Consider the following 24172-nt stretch of genomic DNA (forward strand, 5'->3'; position numbering starts at 1 on the left):
AATACTCCCGCAGGAACATGTAGCACCTTGAACAGGGATGTCTGCGCAAAGACCATCTACTCCCGCAGGACCCACCATGCTCAGAGAAGCCTACGCGCAGTATGCAAGCTGCATACGCAGGGAAAAGCCTCCCAATGGTAAAGTAACCCGCCTGTTCCCGCAGTTGCGGATACAAGCCATCAGGGAAGGCTACCCGCACAGCATAGCTACACGCATAAGGCTTAACACCTACAAATATTCAGTGTCACCTGAAAGAATGAGCAAAGGCGGGAGGGGGAAAACTCCCGCCAAAATGGGCCAGTCCGTATGATGGAGGATCTTTTGCGTGATACCTGACGAGGTAAAGACAAAAGATCTGACCAAGAATGCGACAGCTCACTGACAGCAGCGTGGCAGACAGCACACCACAGCACTGTGACCAATAGCCGCCGCCTGCCCACCAACTCCTGCCAGACCACGTGCCTAGCCTGCAGTTGGTAGAAGACGAAGAGTGCACGGCACGCCTGCTCTGTGTCAGCCGCTACCTATCCACCACTCACAGGTAGGGCACGTGCATAGGTTACAGTTGGTAGCGTGTTGGGCCGGCTAAACCCCTTGGAAACCCACCTTCGGCTATAAAAGACAGCAAATGGTATTATCATTTCATCATCTACTATCTCGTATAACTTACTTGATAACTGCTCTAATAGTATTCATATACTTTTATATTCAAAGAGCAATATAGACTGATTCTCACGCCGGAGGGTGGTCACAAGGAGGAACCCCCCCCCTTCTCAGTGACGAGCTTACGGTGTCTGTTTTGCAGGTTCCCTGAAGTACAACTTACTCTGCTGGACCTAACCTTCGTGGGAAACATTACTTAGCCCCCAGATTACCTATAATCTGCCCGGGGTCACTTAGTGTTTCTTCATTGGCGCCATCCGTGCATAAAGCTAGAACTACATCTTTCTCCAGTTTTTCAAAACTTCCAAGATGACTAGAGAAATTCCGGTAACCACAACCCCAGCCACTGGGGTAAACACCGGCAACACAATGTTTACAAACACTACCCCAGCCACCCAAGCTGGGGCAAGTGAAGTACATTTTACGAACACTACCCCAGTCACTCATGTAGGGGCAAGTGGAGTAAATATTCCACTGGGATTCACTGATGCCCAGCTGGAAAAACGAACTCGAGCCCCTCGCCAAACACTTGATCAAGTGAAGGCATGGGCCGAGGCACGTCAAAGAGAATTTCAGGCTGAATTGGACGAACACTTGCGTTCAGTCCAACAAGCTGAGGAATTCGGTAGTACTCGCCAGCACCTCAACATGAGTAGTGAGTACGAGTACTCAGACGCCGAGAGGGAAGATTCCGACACCGACGCGAACCCTCGCCATAGGGCGAAAGGGAAGCGTAAGGAAACGGATCCCCAGCCAAAAAGGAATTTTGGGGAAGCATTCCAACCAGTCACGGAAAAAAGCTCGCGTGACTTCTCCAAGGCCTTTAGACCTACTGCCACAAACGCAGGAAGGTCAAAATTTGCAAGGGACATTGCAGAAGCAATCGCCCCGAGGAGTGCCAAACAAATGTCTAATATTGGCACATACGATGGTATATCCGACCCAGATGACCATCTGAACAGGTTCATTGCGGGGGCAACCGTCAGTAACTGGACGGAACCCACGTGGTGCTACATGTTCCAGATGACTCTGGTAGGAGCAGCCAGAGCATGGTTCGACCGTTTACCGGTCCACCACATCTATGACTGGGCAGACTTCCAGAACAAGTTCAGTCAACAGTTTAGTCAACAGAGGAAGCACACTGAGGAGCAGTGGACGATCCTCAACTGTGTGAGAGAAGAGGATGAATCCTTACTGGACTTCATCACCCGCTTCAACTCCAAGAAGCTGAGTCTGGGCAACATCAGTGAAGACCTCGTTCGCGCCGCTTTCATTCAGGGCGCTGAGTACCCAGAACTTATCCGCACTCTGACGGGTAAAGACGGCATGCCATCCACATGGGATGCCATAATGACGGCGGCCAAGCGCTTCGCCGAAACGGAGAAACAGCTGGGAAGAGATCTCCCCCAGAATACAAACCTCTACACACAGAGGACAAGGGAGAACAATGTGAGAACCGCCCGGCTAAACAAAAAGAGGCGGCAAGGTATTTGGCAGTCAAGGATAAACTTTGACACCCCCTCAAGCTCTCGCCCTCTGGTTGGCGGAAGGGACAACACGCACCCTTCGAACCGGAAAAACCGTTGGACGCCACTCACCAAGAGCGTCACGGAGATATTTGCCACGGAAAAACTGCCATGGCCAAAAGCCCCAGCGATCCGACAGAAACCCAATGCGGATCAGAGCAAGTCTTGTGACTTCCATGGGACAAAGGGCCATAGCACTGAGGAGTGCACATCCTTGAGGGACATCGTCGAGACATTCGTCAAGGATGGGAGGCTCGCACACCTCGTGGCATCTATCAAGAAGGGAGGAAGGAACGACAACAGGTACAGGGGTAACGGACGAAAGCCCGTCGACATTAGCATCAACATGGTCCAGGGTAAGGTCAGAGGAAGAAAGAGACCGATAGCCGAACCATGCGCATGGAAGGAAGCAGAAGTGCGCTTCCCGCGAGTGCCGGGAGGCCCAAACAAAGAAGGCCCCATTGTCATTAAAAGCCAGCTGGGGCACTACATCACCTCCCGCACCCTCGTTGACAATGGCGCATCGTCGACAGTGATGTACAGACAGTTCTTCGACAAGCTCGACGATGAAGACAAGGAACGCCTGGAGACGGTCTACGCTTCAATGGAAGGGTTTGACGGCAGCATGAACACACCCTTGGGCATCCTATCTTTCCCCGTCACTCTCACCGATGGGAATTATTCACGCACGGAGGATGTGGATTTTGTTGTAATGAAAAAACCACATCATACGTATGACATCCTATTCGGGAGAGACGGGATGGCAAGATTCAACGCCGTGGTATCCTCAGTCCACGGCATGATGGGATGGCCAACAACTGAAGGCGTAGCGATGATCACGGGCATTCCCCAGGTATGCATCGCATCTGTCTCCTCTAAACCCAAACCGAAGATGGCCAAACAAACCATCACTGAACCTGAACAGTGGGCATTCAATGGGAAATATCCCGATCAGGCCGTTACCATTGGCCCGACAATTGTTGATCCAACACGCACCTTACTCAAGCGCTTACTGCAGCGAAACGCAGACATCTTCGCGTGGACACCAGCCGACATGACTGGTGTACCCCGGGGAAAGGCAGAGCATAAGCTCAAATGCGATCCGGCCGTTACGCCGATCGTACAAAAGCGCAGAGTAATGGGGCCCGAGCAAACCAACGCGTGCAGAACCCAAGTCAAGGAACTCCTTGATGCGGGCATCGTGCGCGTCAGCAAATATCAAACATGGGTTGCAAATCCCGTAATGGTACCGAAGAATAACAAACAATGGCGCATGTGCATAGATTTCAAAGATTTGAATAAAGCATGCCCCAAAGATTGTTATCCGTTGCCAGAAATTGATCTCAAGGTGGATTCGGTGGCACCATTTCGCCTTAAATGCTTCTTGGATGCGTATAAGGGGTACCATCAAATCCACATGGCTGTAGATGACCAGGACAAAACCGCCTTTCGGACGCCCGATGGCACATTTTGTTATAAAATGATGCCGTTCGGACTTAAGAACGCGGGGTCCACGTACCAACGACTAATGGACAAAGAGTTTCACGCCCAAATTGGGAGAAACTTGGAAGTCTATATGGATGATTTGGTCATCAAAAGCCCCGAGCCAGAGGCGATGTTGAAAGACATTGAGGAAACTTTCAACACGCTCAGAAAGATAAACATGAAGCTCAACCCGAGCAAGTGTTCATTTGGGGTGGAAGAAGGGAAGTTCTTAGGAGTCATTATTACTAAAGATGGCTTCAGAGCGAACCCTGAAAAGGTCGAAGCCATTGTCAAGATGGAATCACCTACCACCATAAAACAGGCTCAAACACTTAATGGACGACTAGTCGCGCTTAACCGCTTTTTGGCAAACCATGCGGATAGGTCGTTCCCTTTTGTGTCAACGCTAAGAAATTGTTTAAAGAAAACGTACTTCCGCTGGACACCAGAAGCGGAAGCAGCTTTTCAGGAGATTCGATCACGCCTGATCGAACTCCCAACACTCACAGCACCACAAGCGGGTGAGGAGTTAATCCTATACCTCTCCGCAACAGATAGAGCAACCGGGGCAGTCCTGCTTGTAGAACGAAAAGGCATCCAGATGCCAATCTATTATGTTAGCCGCGTGCTGGCAGACGCGGAAACCCGGTACTCTACCCTGGGAAAACTGGTCTTGGCACTTATACACGCTTCACGCAGGTTGAGACGATATTTCCAGGGTCACCCAATCACTATTCTCACCAACTTCAAACTCTCAAATGTTCTAGGCAAACCCGAGTTATCGGGACGTCTAGCCAAATGGGCAATTGAATTGGGAGAATATGCGATTCAATACAAGCCGAGACCAGCCATTAAAGGTCAGGTCCTGGCTGATTTTATTGCAGAAGTCCCCGCTTCACGGGAGAAAGAGTGCCAGGAGGAGGTTCAACCCTCCCCAGCACACGAAATCGATGAAGTCTGGCGACTCTACACTGATGGAGCAGCTAGTAACGAGGGTTCAGGCGCAGGGTTAAAATTAACAAATCCAGCAGGCCAGGAATATACTTATGCTATTCGGCTGGATTTTCCAAGTACGAATAACGAAGCTGAATATGAAGCATTCCTGGCCGGATTGAGGATTGCGCGAAAGATGGGTGTAAAAAATTTGGAAGCCCACGTAGATTCCATGCTAGTGGCAAACCAAATAAACGGGACGTACACGGCTGTGAACGACACAATGGCCCTGTACCTTGCCCAAGCCAAAGCCATCATGCGCGATTTTAATGATTGTAAAGTGATACACGTCAAGCGCAGCGAAAACAAATCTGCGGATGCGTTAAGCAAGCTTGCATCACTGGCCTTCACCCACTTGGGAAAGGACATCCGCGTGGAACTCCTCGAAACACCATCAGTCCCGCACAAGAAAATTTGTGTCATCCAAACCGGTACAGAAACATGGATGACCCCAATAATAAAATACCTTGAAGCAGGAACGTTACCAGAGTCGAAGTCACAGGCAAGAAAACTACGCTGTAAAGCACTGAATTATCAGCTGGTCAATGACACCCTTTACAGACGTAACTTTCTTGGCCCATTGTTAAGATGCGTGGACAACCAAGATGCTGACTACCTCCTAAGGGAGGTTCACGAAGGCATCTGTGGAGTACACGCAGGCCCCCGCGCTGTGGTAGCCAAGCTAAACAATGCGGGATACTTCTGGCCGGGGATGCATATGGACGCGTTGGCATACATCAGAAAATGCAGATCTTGCCAGCTTTACGCACCCAACACGCATCGCCCGAAAAATGAACTTGTTCCTGTCACTTCCTCGTGGCCATTTCAGAAGTGGGCCATTGACGTGACAGGCCCATTTCCAACAGCAGCTGGGAATGTTCAGTTCCTAGTGGTAGCCATTGACTACTTCACCAAATGGATAGAAGCGAAACCTTTAGCCCAAACAACCGCAAAGCATATCAAAAAATTTATTTGGGAATTTATTATTTGTCGTTTTGGACTTCCACAGAATTTGGTAAGCGACAATGGCACCAACTTTGCTGACAAGAAGCTACAGCAGTGGCTGAAAGAACTTCAAATCACCCACACCTTTACCTCAGTGGCACACCCGCAAGGTAACGGTGAGGTGGAAAGAGCAAATAAGAGCATCGTCGAAGGCATAAAGAGAAGACTCTTGGAACATAGATCCGGTTGGGTGGACGAGCTTCCGCACGTCCTTTGGGCAAACAGAACGCTGAAGAAGACCAGTACGGGAGAAACCCCGTTCAGTCTCACTTATGGCACTGAAGCCATGATCCCAGTCGAAATCGGTTTACCCTCACCAAGGGTCTTAATCCAACCAGAAGACAATGATGCGGAAAGACGGTTAGACCTTATGCTAACCGAAGAGCGCAGAGACTTAGCCGCCGTGCGTGAAGAAAACTACAAACGACATGCAAAAATACTACAACACGCGGGTAAAACTCTGCAACTTCAAGGAAGGAGACTACATACTGCGTAACAACGAGGCTTCGAACCAACAACGCCCAGGAAAGTTGGCCCCAATTTGGGAAGGGCCATACATTATCAAAGAAGTTCTGGGAAAGGGCGCGTACCGGCTCGAAAGGCTCGATGGCACTCCCATCCCTAGAACATGGAATGGAGCTCAATTACGCAAATGTTATATGTAGATCAATTCCAACTTGTAAAGAAAAGGCCTAGAGCCACTTATGGAAATGATTCTCCTTTCATGATGTATTAATAGCTTGTAACCTATGAACTTCCCTTACGGGAAGAAGTAGTTGCGTGTGGAAGGCGGCAATACCCGCATAAACACAACGCCAAAATGTTAAAAAAGTTCTAAGGAAAACCTACACGCAGGTCAGATGTAGGTAAAGTTTAGCCATCCTTGTAAGTGCAAGTGACGGTCTTACCCGCACAATCACGAACAAGGAAGCCAAACTTAACTTACCGTCTACCACGTTAAAAGGTTAACTTATGAACACTTGAAAAAGGATAAGAAAAACCTACACGCAGGTCAGATATAGGTCTAAAGTTAAAACCATCCTACTAAGTGCAAGTGACGGTTACACCCGCACAATCACGAAAGAGGAAGCGAAAACTTTAGTCCATTATCAACCACGTTCAAAGGTTTAACTTAATGCCTTAGAAATTTCGAAAAGGAAAACCTACACGCAGGTCAGATAGAGGGTAAAGATTAGCCATCCTACCAAGTGCAAGTGACGGTTTTACCCGCACAATCACGAAGGAGGAGGCGAAACTTTAACCCATCATCAACCACGTTCAAAGGTTCTTATTCTAAACACTTGGGAAATTGCTAATTTAAACTAAGTATGCAAGTCATAAGTTTATAAAGCAAAGAACCCAAGGAAATAACAATCTTATACGCAAAGAGATTAATATTTCACAATCAATTACAAGAATGGCTGGGTAACTACCCGCCTAAAAGAAATCTATACAAGGCTGTCTATCCTAGCAGGGGGAAGGGATCTTCAAGATCAGGCTTCAGGGCCACCTCCGCTTGGACCAGCACCGTCAGAGCGCGGCTGCCCAAGGAAAGCCTTAAGGATGCTTAGCCCATCATCAGCAGCAGCAGCTTCATTCACCTTCTCCACCACTGGATGCGGGAAGGCAGCGTACTGATTCACAGCTTGGTCATAAGCAGCTTCAGTATTAACATTGAATAAAGGGAAGTTGGAGGGCGGAAAGCCTCTCTCAGCAAACCCTAGACCAAGCAGGAAGCCAGTCTTCTGCCCATCCTCATGAGAAGCGTTGAGGGCTGCGCTCATTGCATCGTCGTAAGAGGTCTCTGAAAGGACCCGACGCACAACCTACAAAAGAATATTACAAGTTAACATTTTCTAATTACGAGCGGAAAGCGTAAAGAAAAAGATAAAGATACCTCAGGCAACGCTTCTCGAAGCAGCCATTGGAGGGTAGCTTGACTTTCTTTGTAAGCACGTTCGGCTCCGCTTTTATCAAGGTTGGCAAGTTGAACTTCCTTGGCGGCAGCTTCTTCGACGCTTTTGAGTTTCCTTTCAGTACGGTCAAGCATCCCCCTCTGGTCAAGGATCTCCTGCAGCTTCTTGGCATCTTCCATTGCCAAGGCGTCATGAGCATGCTGAAGAGCCTTTAATTTGCATTTAAGCTGCTCATTCTCTTCGCGAAGTGGCTCAGCAACAGCTTCAGCCTTGGCAGCCCTCTCAGTTGAGTTTCGCGCAGTCTCCTTGGCCAGCCGAAGCTGTTCATTCACAGCTTGGGCAGCCTTGGAGCGGGCCTCGAGTCGCGCCTGGACTTCAACCTCGAGGGCCTTGAATGCCTTCTCCTTCTCGGCTGCGGCAGCGGCCAACTGCCGGTTCTCCTCCCGAAGAGCCCGCGCTTCAGATACATCTTTGGCGCGAGCTGCTTTTAACTTGTCGTTTTCACGACAAAGCAGCTCGACGCGGGGCTGCGTTCGGGCCTGGAGAACCCGAAGCTCATTGGTTAGCCTACCCTCTTGGTAGCTAGCCATGGCTTCCCCCAACGCACCATGAGGAGCAGCGTGGCGAGCCCAGTCCACGCACTCCACAGGGGTGCGAAGGGTTGTTCCTCGGCGTATGTTCCATCTTGGAACATACACTTCATTGGAATCCGACACTGCAAAAGAAACAAAGGCAGTTAGGAAAAGATGACAAAAATATACAAAGAAAAAAGAACCCTACGTACCTGTAGGGTCAATAACAGGCCGATAGCCGCCAAACCCATCACCTGAACCTAAAGGAAATCCATCCAACAGGTTAGGCAGACGGGAAAGTGGCGTAGATCGGCGGGAAGCCCGGCGCGTACCTGATGGTCCGGCCGTCGGTGCCGGTGGCGCAGGTATAGTGGCAGCCGCCGTGGTAGCCATTGTTGGCGTCGTCTCCTCAGCAACAGTAACCGCCGGCTCCGTGAAAGATGCTGTAAAAATTGCACTCACGGCCGGCGGAGACACCTTCTCAGCTGGAACAGCCTCAGGAAGGCTGGAACCAGCGGAAGCAAGCGTAGACGCCTGGGTCGACGCCTCGGGAAGGCTGACCGAGCCTACCGTCATTGGCGGGGGAATACTTACTCCAACTCCACCCTGGAATGCGTCAACATCCACACCTGCACAAGCAAAAGTGTTAGAAAAATTTATTTGAAACAACAAATCTAGACAAGAATTATGGGGGTACTTACGGGGTTTCTTGAGCTTGAACGCACGGACGAGCGGGGGCGAACCCGATGGAGCCGGCCTCTTGACACCGGTAACCGTCGTCGTCGCTGCCTCCCCGGAGGTAACACCTGCAGCCTCCGGAGCGGTGGTCTCCTCACCACCGAGCTTCCCCGCCACCTCTGCATTATCTGACTCCGAGTCAGATAAGACTACCGGGTCGGCCGTAGAGGCCACCTTCTCCTTGCCTCTCCCGACGGCAGCCTTTTTCTTCCGCACCAGTGGAGGACCTTCTGCGGATTCCTCAGAAGAAGAAATGTCATGAACTCCAGCAGCAGGCACAGCATTGAGAGGTTCAGGGTAGAAGATAGGCTTACCTGGCCGTCGGTGGCTCAGGATCTCTTGGCCTGGCGGGTAAACCTCCACGAACCGACCCGCAGTCTGCTCTAAGATGGGCAACTCGTTCTCGTCCAGAGCACGAGTACCCATCCGCGCAGGACCATCTTCCTCCCGCGGATTCAGGAGCGACTGAAGATCGTTACCCTCTGAAATCAACAAGAAAGTTAGAAAAAATCGTAGTCAGCAAAAAAGAAACAAGACATACCATAAGGGGTAGAGTTCGAACCATATTCAAGGACGATCGGAACCTTATCCGCATTCGCCGCCTTCCACACCCGGCTCATCCCCAGCATCACCATCGCCGACTCCGGAAAACGGAAAACCGGGGACTGGACCCGGGATATCTTCGCGAACCATTCCGCCTCCTCGTAGTTGATGGCGGGAAGGTTCGGAAGCGGCTGGCCATTCTTGAACTTCATGGCAATGGGGATGGCTCGAGCGGATATAAAGAATAACTCTCTTCTCCATGAGCGAAGACTCCGCTCGGTGGTACAAATCTTTAAACCCTTGATACGGGTTGTAAGAGTGTACCACCCTTGGATGCACCTCCAAGTATAGAAGGTCATCAGGCGGTCAACAAGGGGCTCAAGGCCCAGTATCCGGCACACCCACTCAAAGTGCCGGACCTTGGCAATGGCCATGGGGTGCACCTCTGTCAGGTGCACACCGTGCCTCTCTAGGACACGGTACACAAACTTTGTCAACGGAAACCTAAGGTTCCCGTAGACAAAGAATGCAGCATAAACCCCGATCTTGCCACTAGGGGCATCGTACACAGTATGGTGGGGCTCAGGAAACTCAGGCTCGAGAGACTCGAGCATGAACTTCCTGACGATATACTGGTACAGCTCGACAGGAAGATAACACTGGCATTCGCCAGCAGTCTTCTGATCATCAGCATCGTGAGAAGACATGGTGGAAGAAAGAAGAGATTTCAGAGCAATGCTTTACTGAAAAAGAGAAATTCGCCGGAAATTACTGGAGAAGAAGAGATGAAAGTGGAAAGTGTGAATTGCAAATAACCTTCTCCCCCTTTATATAGCAATCGCAATTAATGCGATGAATTTAATACGGAAGAGAGAGAAATCAAAGGTGCAATGAAACTATGACGCGTGGCAAAAGCAAACTGGCAACAGCTGTCAAAAAGGACGTGTGCCAGAGATTTCGCGGCTACGCGCCCGAAATCCCGTGCCCACGCGCCTGAAAAAGCAACTGGAATGACCACATAATGTCATGTCGCCATAACTTCTGGCACGTCCTGACACAGTCAGAAGAAACCGTCGCACGACGTTTGAGGTATTGGGTTGTTATCCATCCAACTCTTCAAATTTCAAAATTTAAAAATTTGAAGACTAAGGTTCAAAAAAGTAAGCGGGAAAATACCCCTTACCTTGGCAAATAAGTAACCATAAGCCGGGTGTGGGTACAGTGTAAAGGCAAAACCCTTCACATACCTAACACCCGCAGGGAATTGAAGCCAAAATATTTGGCAACCAAGTAACCATAAGACGGGTGCAGGTACAGTGTAAAGGCAAAACCCTTCACATACCTAGCACCCGCAGGGAATGGACGCCAGGAATACCTTGGAAGTAAAGTAACCGTAAGACGGACGCAGGTACAGTGTAAAGGCAAAACCCTTCACATACCTAGCACCCGCTGAGAATTGAAACCAGGAAGGATCTTCTGGGCAATGCTTGTGAAAACGGAAGTAATATCCCCGCATTGCGGGAACATCGAGTACTACGTTGTTTGAGGCTCCAAGATGGAATTGGTGGTTTAAACATAATTGATCACTATGTTCAAAAACTACCAGAACCACAGGGAGAATCCGCACAACTAAGACTCAATGCTCCTGACTTGCGAGGAGGTTACAGACCTACCCGCATCATACCCAAAGACCAAGCAGGAAACTCGGGAATTTCTGCAAGTGACAAGGACTTCCGCGGGAAGAACCCCCATGGAAAACCTTACAAAAACCCCTTTTCAAAACCCTTTGCTTAAGTCCAAAAATTCACCTCACTTTATTAGACATTCGTGAGAAGAACATTGGACTGGGGGGACTTGAAGAGGTAGGTCCCAGCAGGGCTCAGTTGGTCCCGCATGACTCACCTTGAACAGGGATGTCTGCGCAAAGACCATCTACTCCCGCAGGACCCACCATGCTCAGAGAAGCCTACGCGCAGTATGCAAGCTGCATACGCAGGGAAAAGCCTCCCAATGGTAAAGTAACCCGCCTGTTCCCGCAGTTGCGGATACAAGCCATCAGGGAAGGCTACCCGCACAGCATAGCTACACGCATAAGGCTTAACACTTACAAATATTCAGTGTCACCTGAAAGAATGAGCAAAGGCGGGAGGGGGAAAACTCCCGCCAAAATGGGCCAGTCCGTATGATGGAGGATCTTTTGCGTGATACCTGACGAGGTAAAGACAAAAGATCTGACCAAGAATGCGACAGCTCACTGACAGCAGCGTGGCAGACAGCACGCCACAGCACTGTGACCAATAGCCGCCGCCTGCCCACCAACTCCTGCCAGACCACGTGCCTAGCCTGCAGTTGGTAGAAGACGAAGAGTGCACGGCACGCCTGCTCTGTGTCAGCCGCTACCTATCCACCACTCACAGGTAGGGCACGTGCATAGGTTACAGTTGGTAGCGTGTTGGGCCGGCTAAACCCCTTGGAAACCCACCTTCGGCTATAAAAGACAGCAAATGGTATTATCATTTCATCATCTACTATCTCGTATAACTTACTTGATAACTGCTCTAATAGTATTCATATACTTTTATATTCAAAGAGCAATATAGACTGATTCTCACGCCGGAGGGTGGTCACAAGGAGGAACCCCCCCCCTTCTCAGTGACGAGCTTACGGTGTCTGTTTTGCAGGTTCCCTGAAGTACAACTTACTCTGCTGGACCTAACCTTTGTGGGAAACATTACTTAGCCCCCAGATTACCTATAATCTGCCCGGGGTCACTTAGTGTTTCTTCAGGCTATCTTAGCCAGGAATTAATAAAGCCAAGGTTGAACTAAAATTTAAATGAACATGGAAAAAGAAATCAGTGAGTTTAATTAAACTTTGAACTAAAATAATCAGTAAGTTTAACTACAATATACAAATCAATTTTGAAAATGCATTTAATTTAAACCAACTTTTATGCTTATCACTATAAGATATAACATTACTGTTGGACTGTTTTTGACTTTTTTTCTTCTTCAAATTTACCTTTGTTTTTGATATAGAAAACCCATGATGGTTGAGGATAAAAAAATTGTTTAGTTATATTTGCATTGAATTAGGAATTGTACGTACACAAAATATAAGATATAAGATTGTTTTGTTTATTTGTTGATGATTATTTTGAGGTCAAATATATTTGAGGTCCCAGCCATAAAATTCAATGTAAAAAAATATTTTGCAAAAATATGTATTGGTTAGGTTTTGTTATGAGACATTTTTAACCATAACCATAACCGATTTACCACTTAATCAAAGAACCTTAATTGTAACCTTCGGCTAATTTCGGTTATCGGTTAATTTTTTGGTGACGGTTCGGTTATCGGTTATTTTCGTTAACAGTTAAGTTTGTTGACGCCTACAATATTAGTTGCATTGGCTATGATACCATAAAAATTCGACATATTCCGTTTTTTTCTTACAAAACCAACAAACATTTTGCTTAATTTTAGTTAATTAGGTAAGATCTCTCCCAATCATCGGTTTATTTTTAATAACTTGTTAAAAGCCGAAAATAAAGATATTATACAGAAGAACAGAGACAGCAGTGGGGTTTACCGACCCATTAATTATTTCCCATGCTTGTACCATCATATATGAGAAAACCTTTAAAAAAAATTAAAAAGAAAAAAAATGGATAAGGCAGGTTTTCTAGGAGACATTACGAGTAAACCAAATATGTACCATTCGTTCTCTGGTGTTTCTTAAATATTAATTCCACTCTCATCACATAAAATCATAAACTTTATCTAATATGTACGTTTTGTTGTTTCCGTATATTATCAGTTTTTGGCTCTTTGAAAAGAAGAAAAAAATGACAGTTTTCTACTCCTTAACTCCTTAAGCTTGTCATGATCATATATGTTATATTATTTTGAACTTTTTCATCCTTAATCTTTTATAAAACTGTAGCATATGCATGTTCATCTTATATCTAATGAAAACTCTCTGTAGTTACAGCAAACTAACACTGAGTCATTAGTTTAGAATAACTAAATGAGAGAAAGTGAGGGAGAGTGGCGAACATGGCACAACAGAAAAAGGAGTTCATCAAACAAGGGGATTATTACATATTTCATCTCAAATCTGCCAGAGGGGTGCACAGGTGCAATACTTTGGAGGAGTTTTCAGCCCTTTGGAGACATCAAAGATGCTTATGTGGCGAGGAAAAGAGATGTTCGAGGCAATGCTTTTGGATTTGTCCGTCTAAAGTGGGTGGAAAACACAAAGGAGATTCTGGCGAATATGAACAAAGTTAAGATATTCGAAGCAAAGGTGAATGTGTCAATTGCTAAGTACAACAGAGACCAACAGAAGCCATATCATCATCAAACTCGCCCGGAATATACCGTCCCAAGGTATATCCCAAAATCATCCGGTCCGGTTAACTCGGTCGCTCAGCCTGGAAAATCATATCTAGATGCAACGGTTGGGAGCAGCAAGGAATCTGAGGGAGGTAGGGTGGTTATCGATGTCACCGGTCTTCTCCCTTGGTATCCAGCAATACATAAAGATAGGATGGTTGTGATTAAAGCAAAAAGCATGGATGCCCTATGTAACACTCAGATAATGATCCAAAGGAATGGGAGATGGGAGTTCAAACTATCGTACATTGGTGGCCTTAGCGCATTGGCCACCTTTAATGATTCCTCGGCGGCTAACGAATTTCTGGAATCGGCTAAGGAGGGATGGAAAGAAAAATATATGGAGCTATCACTGTGGAATGAGGAAGAACTCCCTTATGATCGTATTGCTAAACTAAACATTCATGGAGTGCCTTTGTCGTTCAGAGAAGGCAAAGTATTCGATAAAATTGGGGAGGCGTTTGGCGATGTTGTCGGGATATCTAAATTCTCTCGGGATGAATCTGACTTATCATCGGCCTCTTGCTACGTCCTGACGAATAAGTTGGAAAAGATTCAGAAGGAGATAGACATGATTTGTTCAGGAAAATCTATCAAAATCTTTGTCTTTGAAGGAGCCGATCAATGGGTTCCAACTTTCCGGTCGAATCCTGAGGTTACCGAGTCCAATAATGAGCAAATGGATATGGAAGACGGGGAATTCCGGCCACAACCCGTCAACTCTCAACCGCCAAAGCCGAATGAACAGTCGGTGGCTTTCGTGGAGGAAACTCAACGGTCGAAAGGTGGCGTGCATGGGGAAGGGAACACGGCACCTCGAGCTGACATTTCTAATGATGCCCCTTACCTTGGAAATCAAAATGCTGGGGAGGAGAAAAGTCAACAGGTGGGACCCGATCTAAATATGAATTTAAATATGTCTGCGCCATTTGAAAATTGGGAGGAGATCTTATTTGGGCCTTCTAATAAAAAAAGGAAAAGGAACGATGTGGGCCTACCATGCGGGCCCATTATTCCAAATAATTGCCCTGATCTAAATGATGGGCCTTTGATCGGACACAAGGCCCACTCTCCAAAACCTAAGAAGAAAATTAATAGGGGTTTCCTGTTAAGGAAAAGATCAAAACACAGAACCGGAACTGCTGGGGCTTCTTTCCCAAATATGGGTTTCTCAGACGACGAGGTAATTGGGGTTAAAGATTCCTTCGAAACTGACATCTTCTCTTCTGATGATGACGATGATCTTGAGGATGTCAATCTCGATATTCCTCTTTGTCACGAAAATGTTAATGACGAAGCAGGGGGCACGATTGTGATTGCTGACTGTCTTGGAGAAACAACGAATGGATACCAAAACCATGTGGTCGATATGGTTCAAGGCGAGGAGATCACTACTGTTTCCCAATGAATCTAGGAAGCATCAACATTCGGGGCGCAGCGCACAGGAACAAAGCTATTCAAGAAACAAAGTTAGAAGATATTTCTGATTTACAGGCAAAACGATTCTGGGATAAATCTGCATTCGACTACGATTTCGTTCCAGCCATAGGAAGATCGGGAGGTATGTTATCTTTATGGGATACGGGGATTTTTAAAAAGACCAGTTTTTTCAAAAATCCTAATTTTTTGGCTGTCGGGGGGGGGAGATTATTGGAAAGAATGATGTCTTTTTCTTCGTAAATGTTTACGCCCCTAGAGATCCATCGGCTAGAAAAAAACTGTGGAATGAGTTGAGCAATTTCAAAAATTCCCTTGATGGAATCTTTGTCTTTTTGGGCGATTTTAATGATGTCAGATCGGAGTTTGAAAGGAGAAACTCGATATTTGATTATAGCAATGCCACGTCATTTAATTCATTTATCGCAAACTCTGGCTTAAGCGAGTACAGGATGGGGGGAGCTAAATTCACATACATGTCGGACAATGGGTTTAAGTGCAGCAAACTTGACAGGTTTCTTGTTTGTGACGCTTTTGTTGATCTTTGGCCGAACGCAAAAGTCCTCGCTCTCCTAGAGACCTTTCTGATCACAGACCCATTGTCTTGATCAAACATTCTGAAAATTATGGTCCCATTCCTTTCAGATTCTTCAACAGCTGGCTTGATGATCCGGACTTAAGTAAAATCGTTCAGGAGGCTTTAAATACACCGGTTTTGGCCCCAACAAAGGTGATGTGGATGGTTGAAAAGTTAAAATCTGTCAAAAATGCCGTAAAAATATGGAGACAGGGAAAGAAAAATGAGGAGCTAAAAGCTTTGAATGAGGCAAAGATGATGATTTGCAACTTGGACCTAGTTGCCGAATTCAGGGATCTAAACGAAGAAGAGAAGAAAAATAGAACTTTGGCGAAAGAAACCATTATGTTATGGGAGAAGATGACAAACCAGGACCTACTACAAAAAGGTAAAATTAGGTGGCTGAAAGGTGGGGACGAAAATTCCTCTTTCTTTCATAAAATCGTTAACTCCCATTTGCAGAAAAATAGGATCAATGGCATTATGGTTGGCGATAAGTGGGAAACCGACCCAAACCTGATTAAATCAGAATTCTTAGAGTACTTCAAATTGAGATTCAAGGAGCCCATGGAGAATAGACCAAAGTTAAATGATCAAGGTTTTTCTAAGTTATCAACGATTCAAGTAGACACACTCATCAAACCTTTATTGAAAGAAGAGATCAAAGAGGCGGTCTATTCATGTGGAGGTGACAAAGCCCCAGGTCCCGATGGTTTTACTTTTTCCTTCATAAAAAAATTTTGGGCTTTATTAGAACCAATGGTGTTACAAGTTATGGAGGAATTCTATAAGCATGGTACAATCAGTAAAGGTTGTGCCTCCTCATTCATCTCCCTGATTCCAAAAAAGGTCGACCCGGAAGTCCCTTGCGACTTTCGCCCGATCTCCTTAATCGGTTGCATCCAAAAAATCATTTCAAAGGTCCTGGTGGAAAGACTAAAGTCGGTTATGTCTTCGGTGGTTGCCCCATGCCAATCGGCGTTTATTTCCGGAAGGAACATATCAGACATCCCACTAATTTTAAATGAGCTTTACTCTTGGGGAAAGAGATCAAAATCTCCGCTGGCTTTCTTCAAAGTAGACATTGAAAAGGCCTTTGACAGTATAAATTGGAAGTTCATCATCTCAATTCTTTCCCATTTGGGTTTTCCAAAGAAGTGGAGGTGCTGGATGATGGGGCTGCTGTTCAACGGATCTTCTTCTGTAATTGTGAATGGCTCATCGACCATGGACTTCAAATTAGAAAGGGGCCTTCGACAAGGGGATCCGCTTTCCCCCTTTTTGTTCATCATAGCTATGGAAGCCCTGAATGTTATGATGTCAAAAGCCACCATTCGGGGCATCTTTAAAGGTGTTACGCTACCGAATGGGGGACCGGTGATATCTCATCTGCTTTATGCAGATGATGTTGTCTTTGTGGGAAAACCGACTATTGGGAATCTTAAAAATCTTAAACGTATTTTACGTGTTTTTTATCTTATCTCAGGTTTGAAGGTGAACATGAAAAAAAGCAAACTATATGGTGTTTCATTGGAGGAGGGCGATTTAAATATGGCAGCAAACATTCTAAGATGCAAACCTGGCGCATTCCCATTTATTCACTTAGGCATGGTGGTTGGTGCAAATATGAATAAAGCATGCAATTGGAAAATGGTGGTGGATCGTATCAAGTTTAAACTCTCCAACTGGAGAGCTAAAAATCTCTCTATGGCTGGTCGAGTTACATTAGCTAAAGCCGTTCTTGGAAGCATCCCAACCTATTACTTGTCTCTCTACAAAGCCCCAGCAAAGGTAATCGATAGCATTGAAAGAATTAGAAGGAACTTCATTTGGGGAGGGGCGGAATTGAAGAACAAGATTAAATGGGTCAGTTGGAGCAAGATGGTAATGACAAAAAAGGCTGGGGGGCTTGGAATAGGAAGCTCAAAAGATTTAAACTTAGCCCTCTTATTAAAATGGTGGTGGAGGCTAAGAGACGATGGAGATCAATTATGGGCAAGAGTTATAAAGGCAATCCACGGTAACAAATGGGGAAAAAATGTTATCCCGCTAAAAAAAGGAGCTTCAGGAAGTTGGAAGAACATTGGTGCAATTGCAGGGAACTTTCAGAAAAAGGGCATGAATCTTACCGATAAACTCGTCTGCTCGGTGGGGAACGGAAACAAAACCAGATTTTGGTTTGACCGGTGGACCGGAAACAGCCCCTTATGTGATCAATTTCCCTTTTGCTTTGGTAGAGCTCTTAATAAAAATGCACTAATTGAAAACAACTACAAGCGGGTGGTGAGCAAATTCAATGGGATTGGAACTGGATCTCATTACCGTAGACTGGGGGGGAGTGGAGGGAGTTCTCGGCTCTTATGAAATGCCTCTCGAATGCTCCAATAAAAAGCAGGCCAGACAATTGGGGCTGGGTCTCTGAAGGTGGAATGCAGTTTAATGTTAAAACAGTAAGGGAAGATATAGCAGCAATGTCGTTGGCAGCGTCCATAATCAGGTCTTGAAGTGGTGCAATTGGATTTCACCAAAAATCAATATGTTCATTTGGAAGGCTTGGGATGGTAGAATTCCTACGGTTTCGGAACTACAACGCCGGGGCGTAAATCTGCAAGATAGAAGATGTGCAAGATGCGGATACGCTGATGAAATTGTTGATCATCTTCTTATTAATTGTTTGGCTGCCAAAAGCATCTGGTGGCATTTGGGAATCTGGTTGGAGTGCCCAAATCTCGCTCTTACTAGCTCGGTGAAAGACACTTTCCAGTTGATAAAGGATTCGGCATTCTCACACAGGAGGAAAAATCAATGGTAGCAGTTGTAATGGTTGGAATGTGGATTATTTGGCGTGACCGCAACCAAAGAATTTTTAACAATAATCCCTGCTCGGTCTCGAAGATATTGGATGACATCAAGGAAACTTCATTCCTTAATCTGAAACATAGATCCAGGTGGAAAAATTTGTCAATAGATAGATGGTTAAAATTTGATGTAAACTTGTTTTGATTCTATCTTTGGTGGTGTAATTGGTGTTGCCTTCTCTTTAGCATCTTGCTTAGAGATTGGTTTGGTGGAATGAATATATGCAAGCTTTTTTGTTAAAAAAAAAAAAAAACTAACACTGAGTCACTGACATATTTAAACCATGGATATGCCTTCATATTGGCTACAGGAATCGGTAAGTAAAAGCTGCATGCTGTACTCATGCATGGTTAAATTTAATATTAATCACAGTAATGAAGAATAATATATACTCCTGATTTGTTAATCAATATATTTGAATCTATTTCTTAGGAAACACAAGAGCAAGGGTTCTTGAATCATTATCAGATGAACAAATCTTATTATTGTCCAACGGATGATTTAAGGGTTGATTCATTTTCATCAGATAGCTACATAGAAACCCCATCTTTAGTGGATCAATTTAACAAGAAATTGCCTCCAACTGAAAAGCCAAAGCCAAAGCCAAAGCCAAAGCTAGTTTCTGATGCTCCCAACTCTTTCACTATATCTTTTGGAGATATAAAGCCTAAAGATGAGTTCTTATCATATAGTGATTCATCTGGATTCACAGCAGCCGGTAAGAAAAGAGTTCCCACAACGGTCAAGAACCCGGCTCAGGTTCAAGAACATGTGTTGGCTGAAAGAAAGAGAAGAGAAAAGTTGGCTCAACGGTTTATTTCTTTGTCTTCCCTCCTTCCAGACCAGAAAAAGGTACTAATGCGTCCTCGTGTTCGGATTTCTGAAGCCCTTTGGTTTTAATTGTGTGTTTTTGATCAGGTGACAAAAGGGCTATTAGCCGGGGCCGCATTGCTCATTAGTTAATTACTAGCTAGGCTTATTTTGAGTTTTCTTAGTCACCAAATTAAGTTAGAAACCTCAACCCTACTCTATTTATATCAATCTATTGTAATTGTAATCTATGTCTAAGTTTAATGAAATAACCTAGTTACAGTCATGGATGTAGCTCCTAGCTCATTGGACCGAACCATGATGAAATATTGTGTCATTTTATTTTCCATATGTGTGTTTTATCATTTGTGCATTGTGCGTGTTTTTGCTTCCGCATTGCCACCTAGCACCCATATGGGTCAATCCCTACATTTTTATATCCTATGTCTATTTTTAATACCATCTCGCGTACCCAATTTTTATTTTTTATGATTATTAATGATCTAGCTAACTTTGGTGGCAGATGGATAAGGCAACTGTGTTAGAAGATGCAGCTAATTACATTCAAGAACTTGAAAATCGTGTGAAAAAACTCGAGAGAAAGAACATGCAAGAATCAGCTATAGCCTACAAAAAATCGAGGATTAGTAGTAGTGATAATGGATCATCTTCTAATGAAGCAAACTTAAAAGATCAGAGTAGCAGCCTTTGTAATCCAGAGATAGAAGTGAGAACGTCTGGATGCAATCTACTTGTCGAAATCTATAGCCGAAAAAACGGCATGTCATTAGTGAAAGTGCTTAGCGAGATGCAGAAGTTTGGTTTATCTATCATCAGTTGTAGAACCATGCCGTTTGCTGATACCACTCTTCTTGTCACCATTGTTGCTCAGGTTAACATTTATCTTGTTGTTTCATCATCATAATCTAGAGAGTTATTGAGTTTTAATAATCCCAACTTTGACCTATTTTCCAGGATTAATCCCGACTCAGGATATGTTTCCGGACCGTCTCAACGTTAAACGTATTTTCCTCTAGCAATCAGGCACTAATTGAAAACTAACTTTGTTAATTGTTTAGCCTATCTTTAGTTTGTGTGAGATTGCCGGAAGAAAATACGTTCAAAATTTGTATTGTCTAGGAACATATCCTGAGTTGGGATAATCTTGGCCAATAGGTCAAAGTTAAGATTTATAAATTCTAATAACTCTAATCTAAGTAAGGAAATGGATTTGTATATTTTCTTGAAAAACTTATATGGAAGCATTTAATTATCTATAGGCTCATTAATTTAAAAGATATGAATCCAATATATATATATATGTATAGGTTTAAGTTCAAGAAAGAAATCAAATTTTTGCAAGAAATGAGAGAAATGAATATGAGCCACTAGTTTTATTTTAAGATTTAAATATTTAAAAATAAATAAAAAAGATGTAAATGCAACAATAAATGCATACTCTCTCTCCAATTAATACAACTAATATAACCATAATGAATCTCTCTCTAATTAATATATTTAACTAATTTAACTATAATAATTAAAAAGATAAAAACACTACTTTAGTTTTATTTTTTATTTACACATTCTTCATTTTATTTAACATAAATACAATTTATTCATATAATACTATTCTTTATATTAAAAAAATAATTTCCACTCAATTTATTAGCATGTTTTTTAACACTAAATATCAAAACATAATATATTTTTTTTCAATTGGTATGCCTATAAAAATTATTGTCATAAATAGTAATAAAAAATATCATACAAATTTGTCCAATAAATGTTAACAATAAATATACAACATACACAAAGTTATATAACATACACTTGTTTTGAGCGATAAAAACGTACATCATACAAAAAGCATACAACTTACATATGGAATTCGACATCAACAATTATATAAACTACACAAAGATACACATATCCTACACATGCGTAGGTTATATGTTTTTCGTATGTAGGTTATATGTTTTTTTATTTTTAGAACAAGTGTAAGTTATATGTTTTTGTGTAGATTGTATATTTTTCATTGACATTTAATGCAAACATATGTAAGATAGTTTTTTGTATTATTCATCACAATGTAACTACGTGTTGATGGATATTGATATGTTGAGTTTGAAGAAATTGGTTTTGAATAAAAAGAAATTAATGTATGAATAAATTGTATTTGTGTAAGATAAAATTTTCGTGTGTAGGTTATATGTTTTTCGTGTGTAGATTAAATGTTTTCGTGTGCGTGTGTATTTTATTGATGATGAATTTTGTGTGTAGGTTAAATGTTTTTCGTGTGTAGGTTATATGTTGTCTTATTCTTAGAACAAGAGTAGATTATACGTTTTTGTGTAGGTTGTATGTTTTTTGTTGATATTTAATGCAAATACATGTAAATTAGTTTTTTGGTATTATTCATCATAATGTAAGTATGTGTTGATGGAGATTAATATATTGAGTTGGGAGAAATTAGTTTTGGATAAAAAGAAATTTTAATATATGAATAAATTATACTTGTGTAGGATAAAAATTTAAGAAGCAAAAAGTAAGTTATAAAAATAAATGAGTTCTTAATATTTTCTTTATTTAGCTTTAAGCATTTAAAACTTAAAACAAAACTAGTGGTTCATATTCATTTATCACATTTCTTGCAATAATATCATTTCTCTCTAGAACCATCCCCTATATATATATATATATATAGGTATATATAGGGTCTGGATCAAATACAAATGAAATTAACGTGCTAAACGTGAGAATCAAGTAGAGTAATTATATATATACAAGTAGAGTAATTATATAATTACATCATAGAGTAATTACATAATTACTCTACTTGTATATATAATTGATCTACTTGATTTTCACGTTTAGCACGTTAATTTCATTTGTATGTTAACTTACCCATATATATATATATATATGCATTGAAATACAAGGAAAACGGCAATAAGTTGCGCCGATTGTAGGTATAAAATACATATGTATAAGGTTGTGCGTACTAGACGGTAAAAAGGGGCGAAGAGGAAGGAACACCGCCCCCCCGGGCACTAAGAGGGGCGACAAGTGGTTTGGGGGGTGGGGAATGTGTTTTTGTCGTCGGTTCTTGTTTGAAGAATATTATTATTTTAATCTTTTGTGTGTAGCATACACACACACATGACACACCCCATTGCACCCCGAAAACAATAAACCCCCTTATTTACTGACTGGACGTCACAAGATAAAATCGTCCTATTTTGTAACTCATTCACTACATATAGTCTAAGATGGTTCTGATCCATTTTCTCTTGGCTTATGCAGAATAATAATGACGTGGCTGTGAAATCAGCCGATCTTGTGAAGAACTTGCTACTAGTAGTTTGAACCACAAATTTATTTGGTCCCAAACGCAGCAAATTATTTCTTAGTTGTATGGCAGATTTGTTGGGTTCTTAAAGTCCTTGAACAATATAACTTCATTTTTTTTAATATCTACATTGATCTACCTAATATTTAATAGTTTCTGATGTTTACCATTAACCATCATTTTCGGTACGTGGCCGTATTTATTTAAGTTTTGGGACTTAGTTTGGAAACAACCTTTGATATTTTTGTTGCATATACGTTAGAGACATCACTTTGAGAATCCTACTACCTAGGAAGAAACATAGTCTACTGCGTAACCAACTGATATAGAATGAGAAAATGCATTGAACTAGTGTTTTACCCGACGCAACCAGTGTAACGATGATCTATTTATATACCCGGCGCGTTACAATGGTGCATTAATGTGTGATTTTTTTAATGGAAGAAAAAAAAAGAGTTAAAAAGGCTTCTAGAAGAGAGAAAGAAAGTTGATGGTTTCTAGGTGATCCGTCATTTTAAATGGCGGATCCTAAAATGATGACAGGTCGTGTCAGATTTTGTTTGGTGGGGTGGACTTTTTTTCCCGTGTTTGATCCTCCATTTGAAATGGCGGAAGTGATTAAGTTATCATGTCTTCCGTCATTTCAAATGACAGATCCCACTACCATCTAATCCGCCACTTTGACTAGCAGATCTCGTATACTGAAATACCCTACCTCTAGTTGTAGGAGTGCTTATCCGGCACTAATCCATCTTTCACAATCTCTCTTCTTCTCATTAGCGTCACCAGGGATGAGCAAAACGGTTACTGGTAATGAATCGGTACCTTGCTTTAGGCTTTCGGTACCGGTATTCCCAAATTTTGCTTTCAATACCTGTACCAGTACAAAAAATTTAGGAATATCAGTACCGATACCCGCTCATCCTTAAGCGTCACATCATTCCACTCAAATCCATACATCACCCCAATTCGTACATCCTTTTTTTAAATAAGTTTGTTTATTGAATGGTCATGATCAAGTTGAGATGAGCGGGATGATTGGGATGGCTACCGCGTCTGAGGAGAATTTTTATCAGCCGATGAAGGCGGGGTTGTGTCCCCGGCAGGCCGAAGCTGTCACACCCTTGTAACTGCACAAATACACTCCCACAGATTAAACATTAAACATTTCCAGTAATGTGAATCTTGGAATGGAAGGTGTTGAGATCATGTTTGGGATTAAGTTTGAAAAATGCTTATTGGCTTATTGGTGTTTCAAAAAACCAATAAGTTATAATATGTTTGACAATTACAATTCTT

The 24172-nt window shown here is 43.3% G+C and overlaps 1 protein-coding gene across 1 annotated transcript; it reads left to right on the top strand.

Annotated features, from left to right (window-relative positions):
* Positions 1–18956: 18956 nt before the first annotated feature.
* Positions 18957–23211, top strand: LOC143570552 (transcription factor bHLH18-like). Its single transcript, XM_077056176.1, has 4 exons — positions 18957–19027; positions 19144–19563; positions 20045–20413; positions 22828–23211. The coding sequence occupies exons 1-4, from the start codon at positions 18995–18997 to the stop codon at positions 22888–22890; spliced, it is 885 nt and encodes a 294-aa protein (XP_076912291.1). The 5' UTR covers positions 18957–18994; the 3' UTR covers positions 22891–23211.
* Positions 23212–24172: the final 961 nt, after the last annotated feature.

Source organism: Bidens hawaiensis, unplaced genomic scaffold (genome assembly GCF_021521415.1).
Source record: "Bidens hawaiensis isolate Kalapana, Puna unplaced genomic scaffold, B.hawaiensis_p1.1 tig00025007_1, whole genome shotgun sequence".
NCBI lineage: Eukaryota > Viridiplantae > Streptophyta > Magnoliopsida > Asterales > Asteraceae > Bidens > Bidens hawaiensis.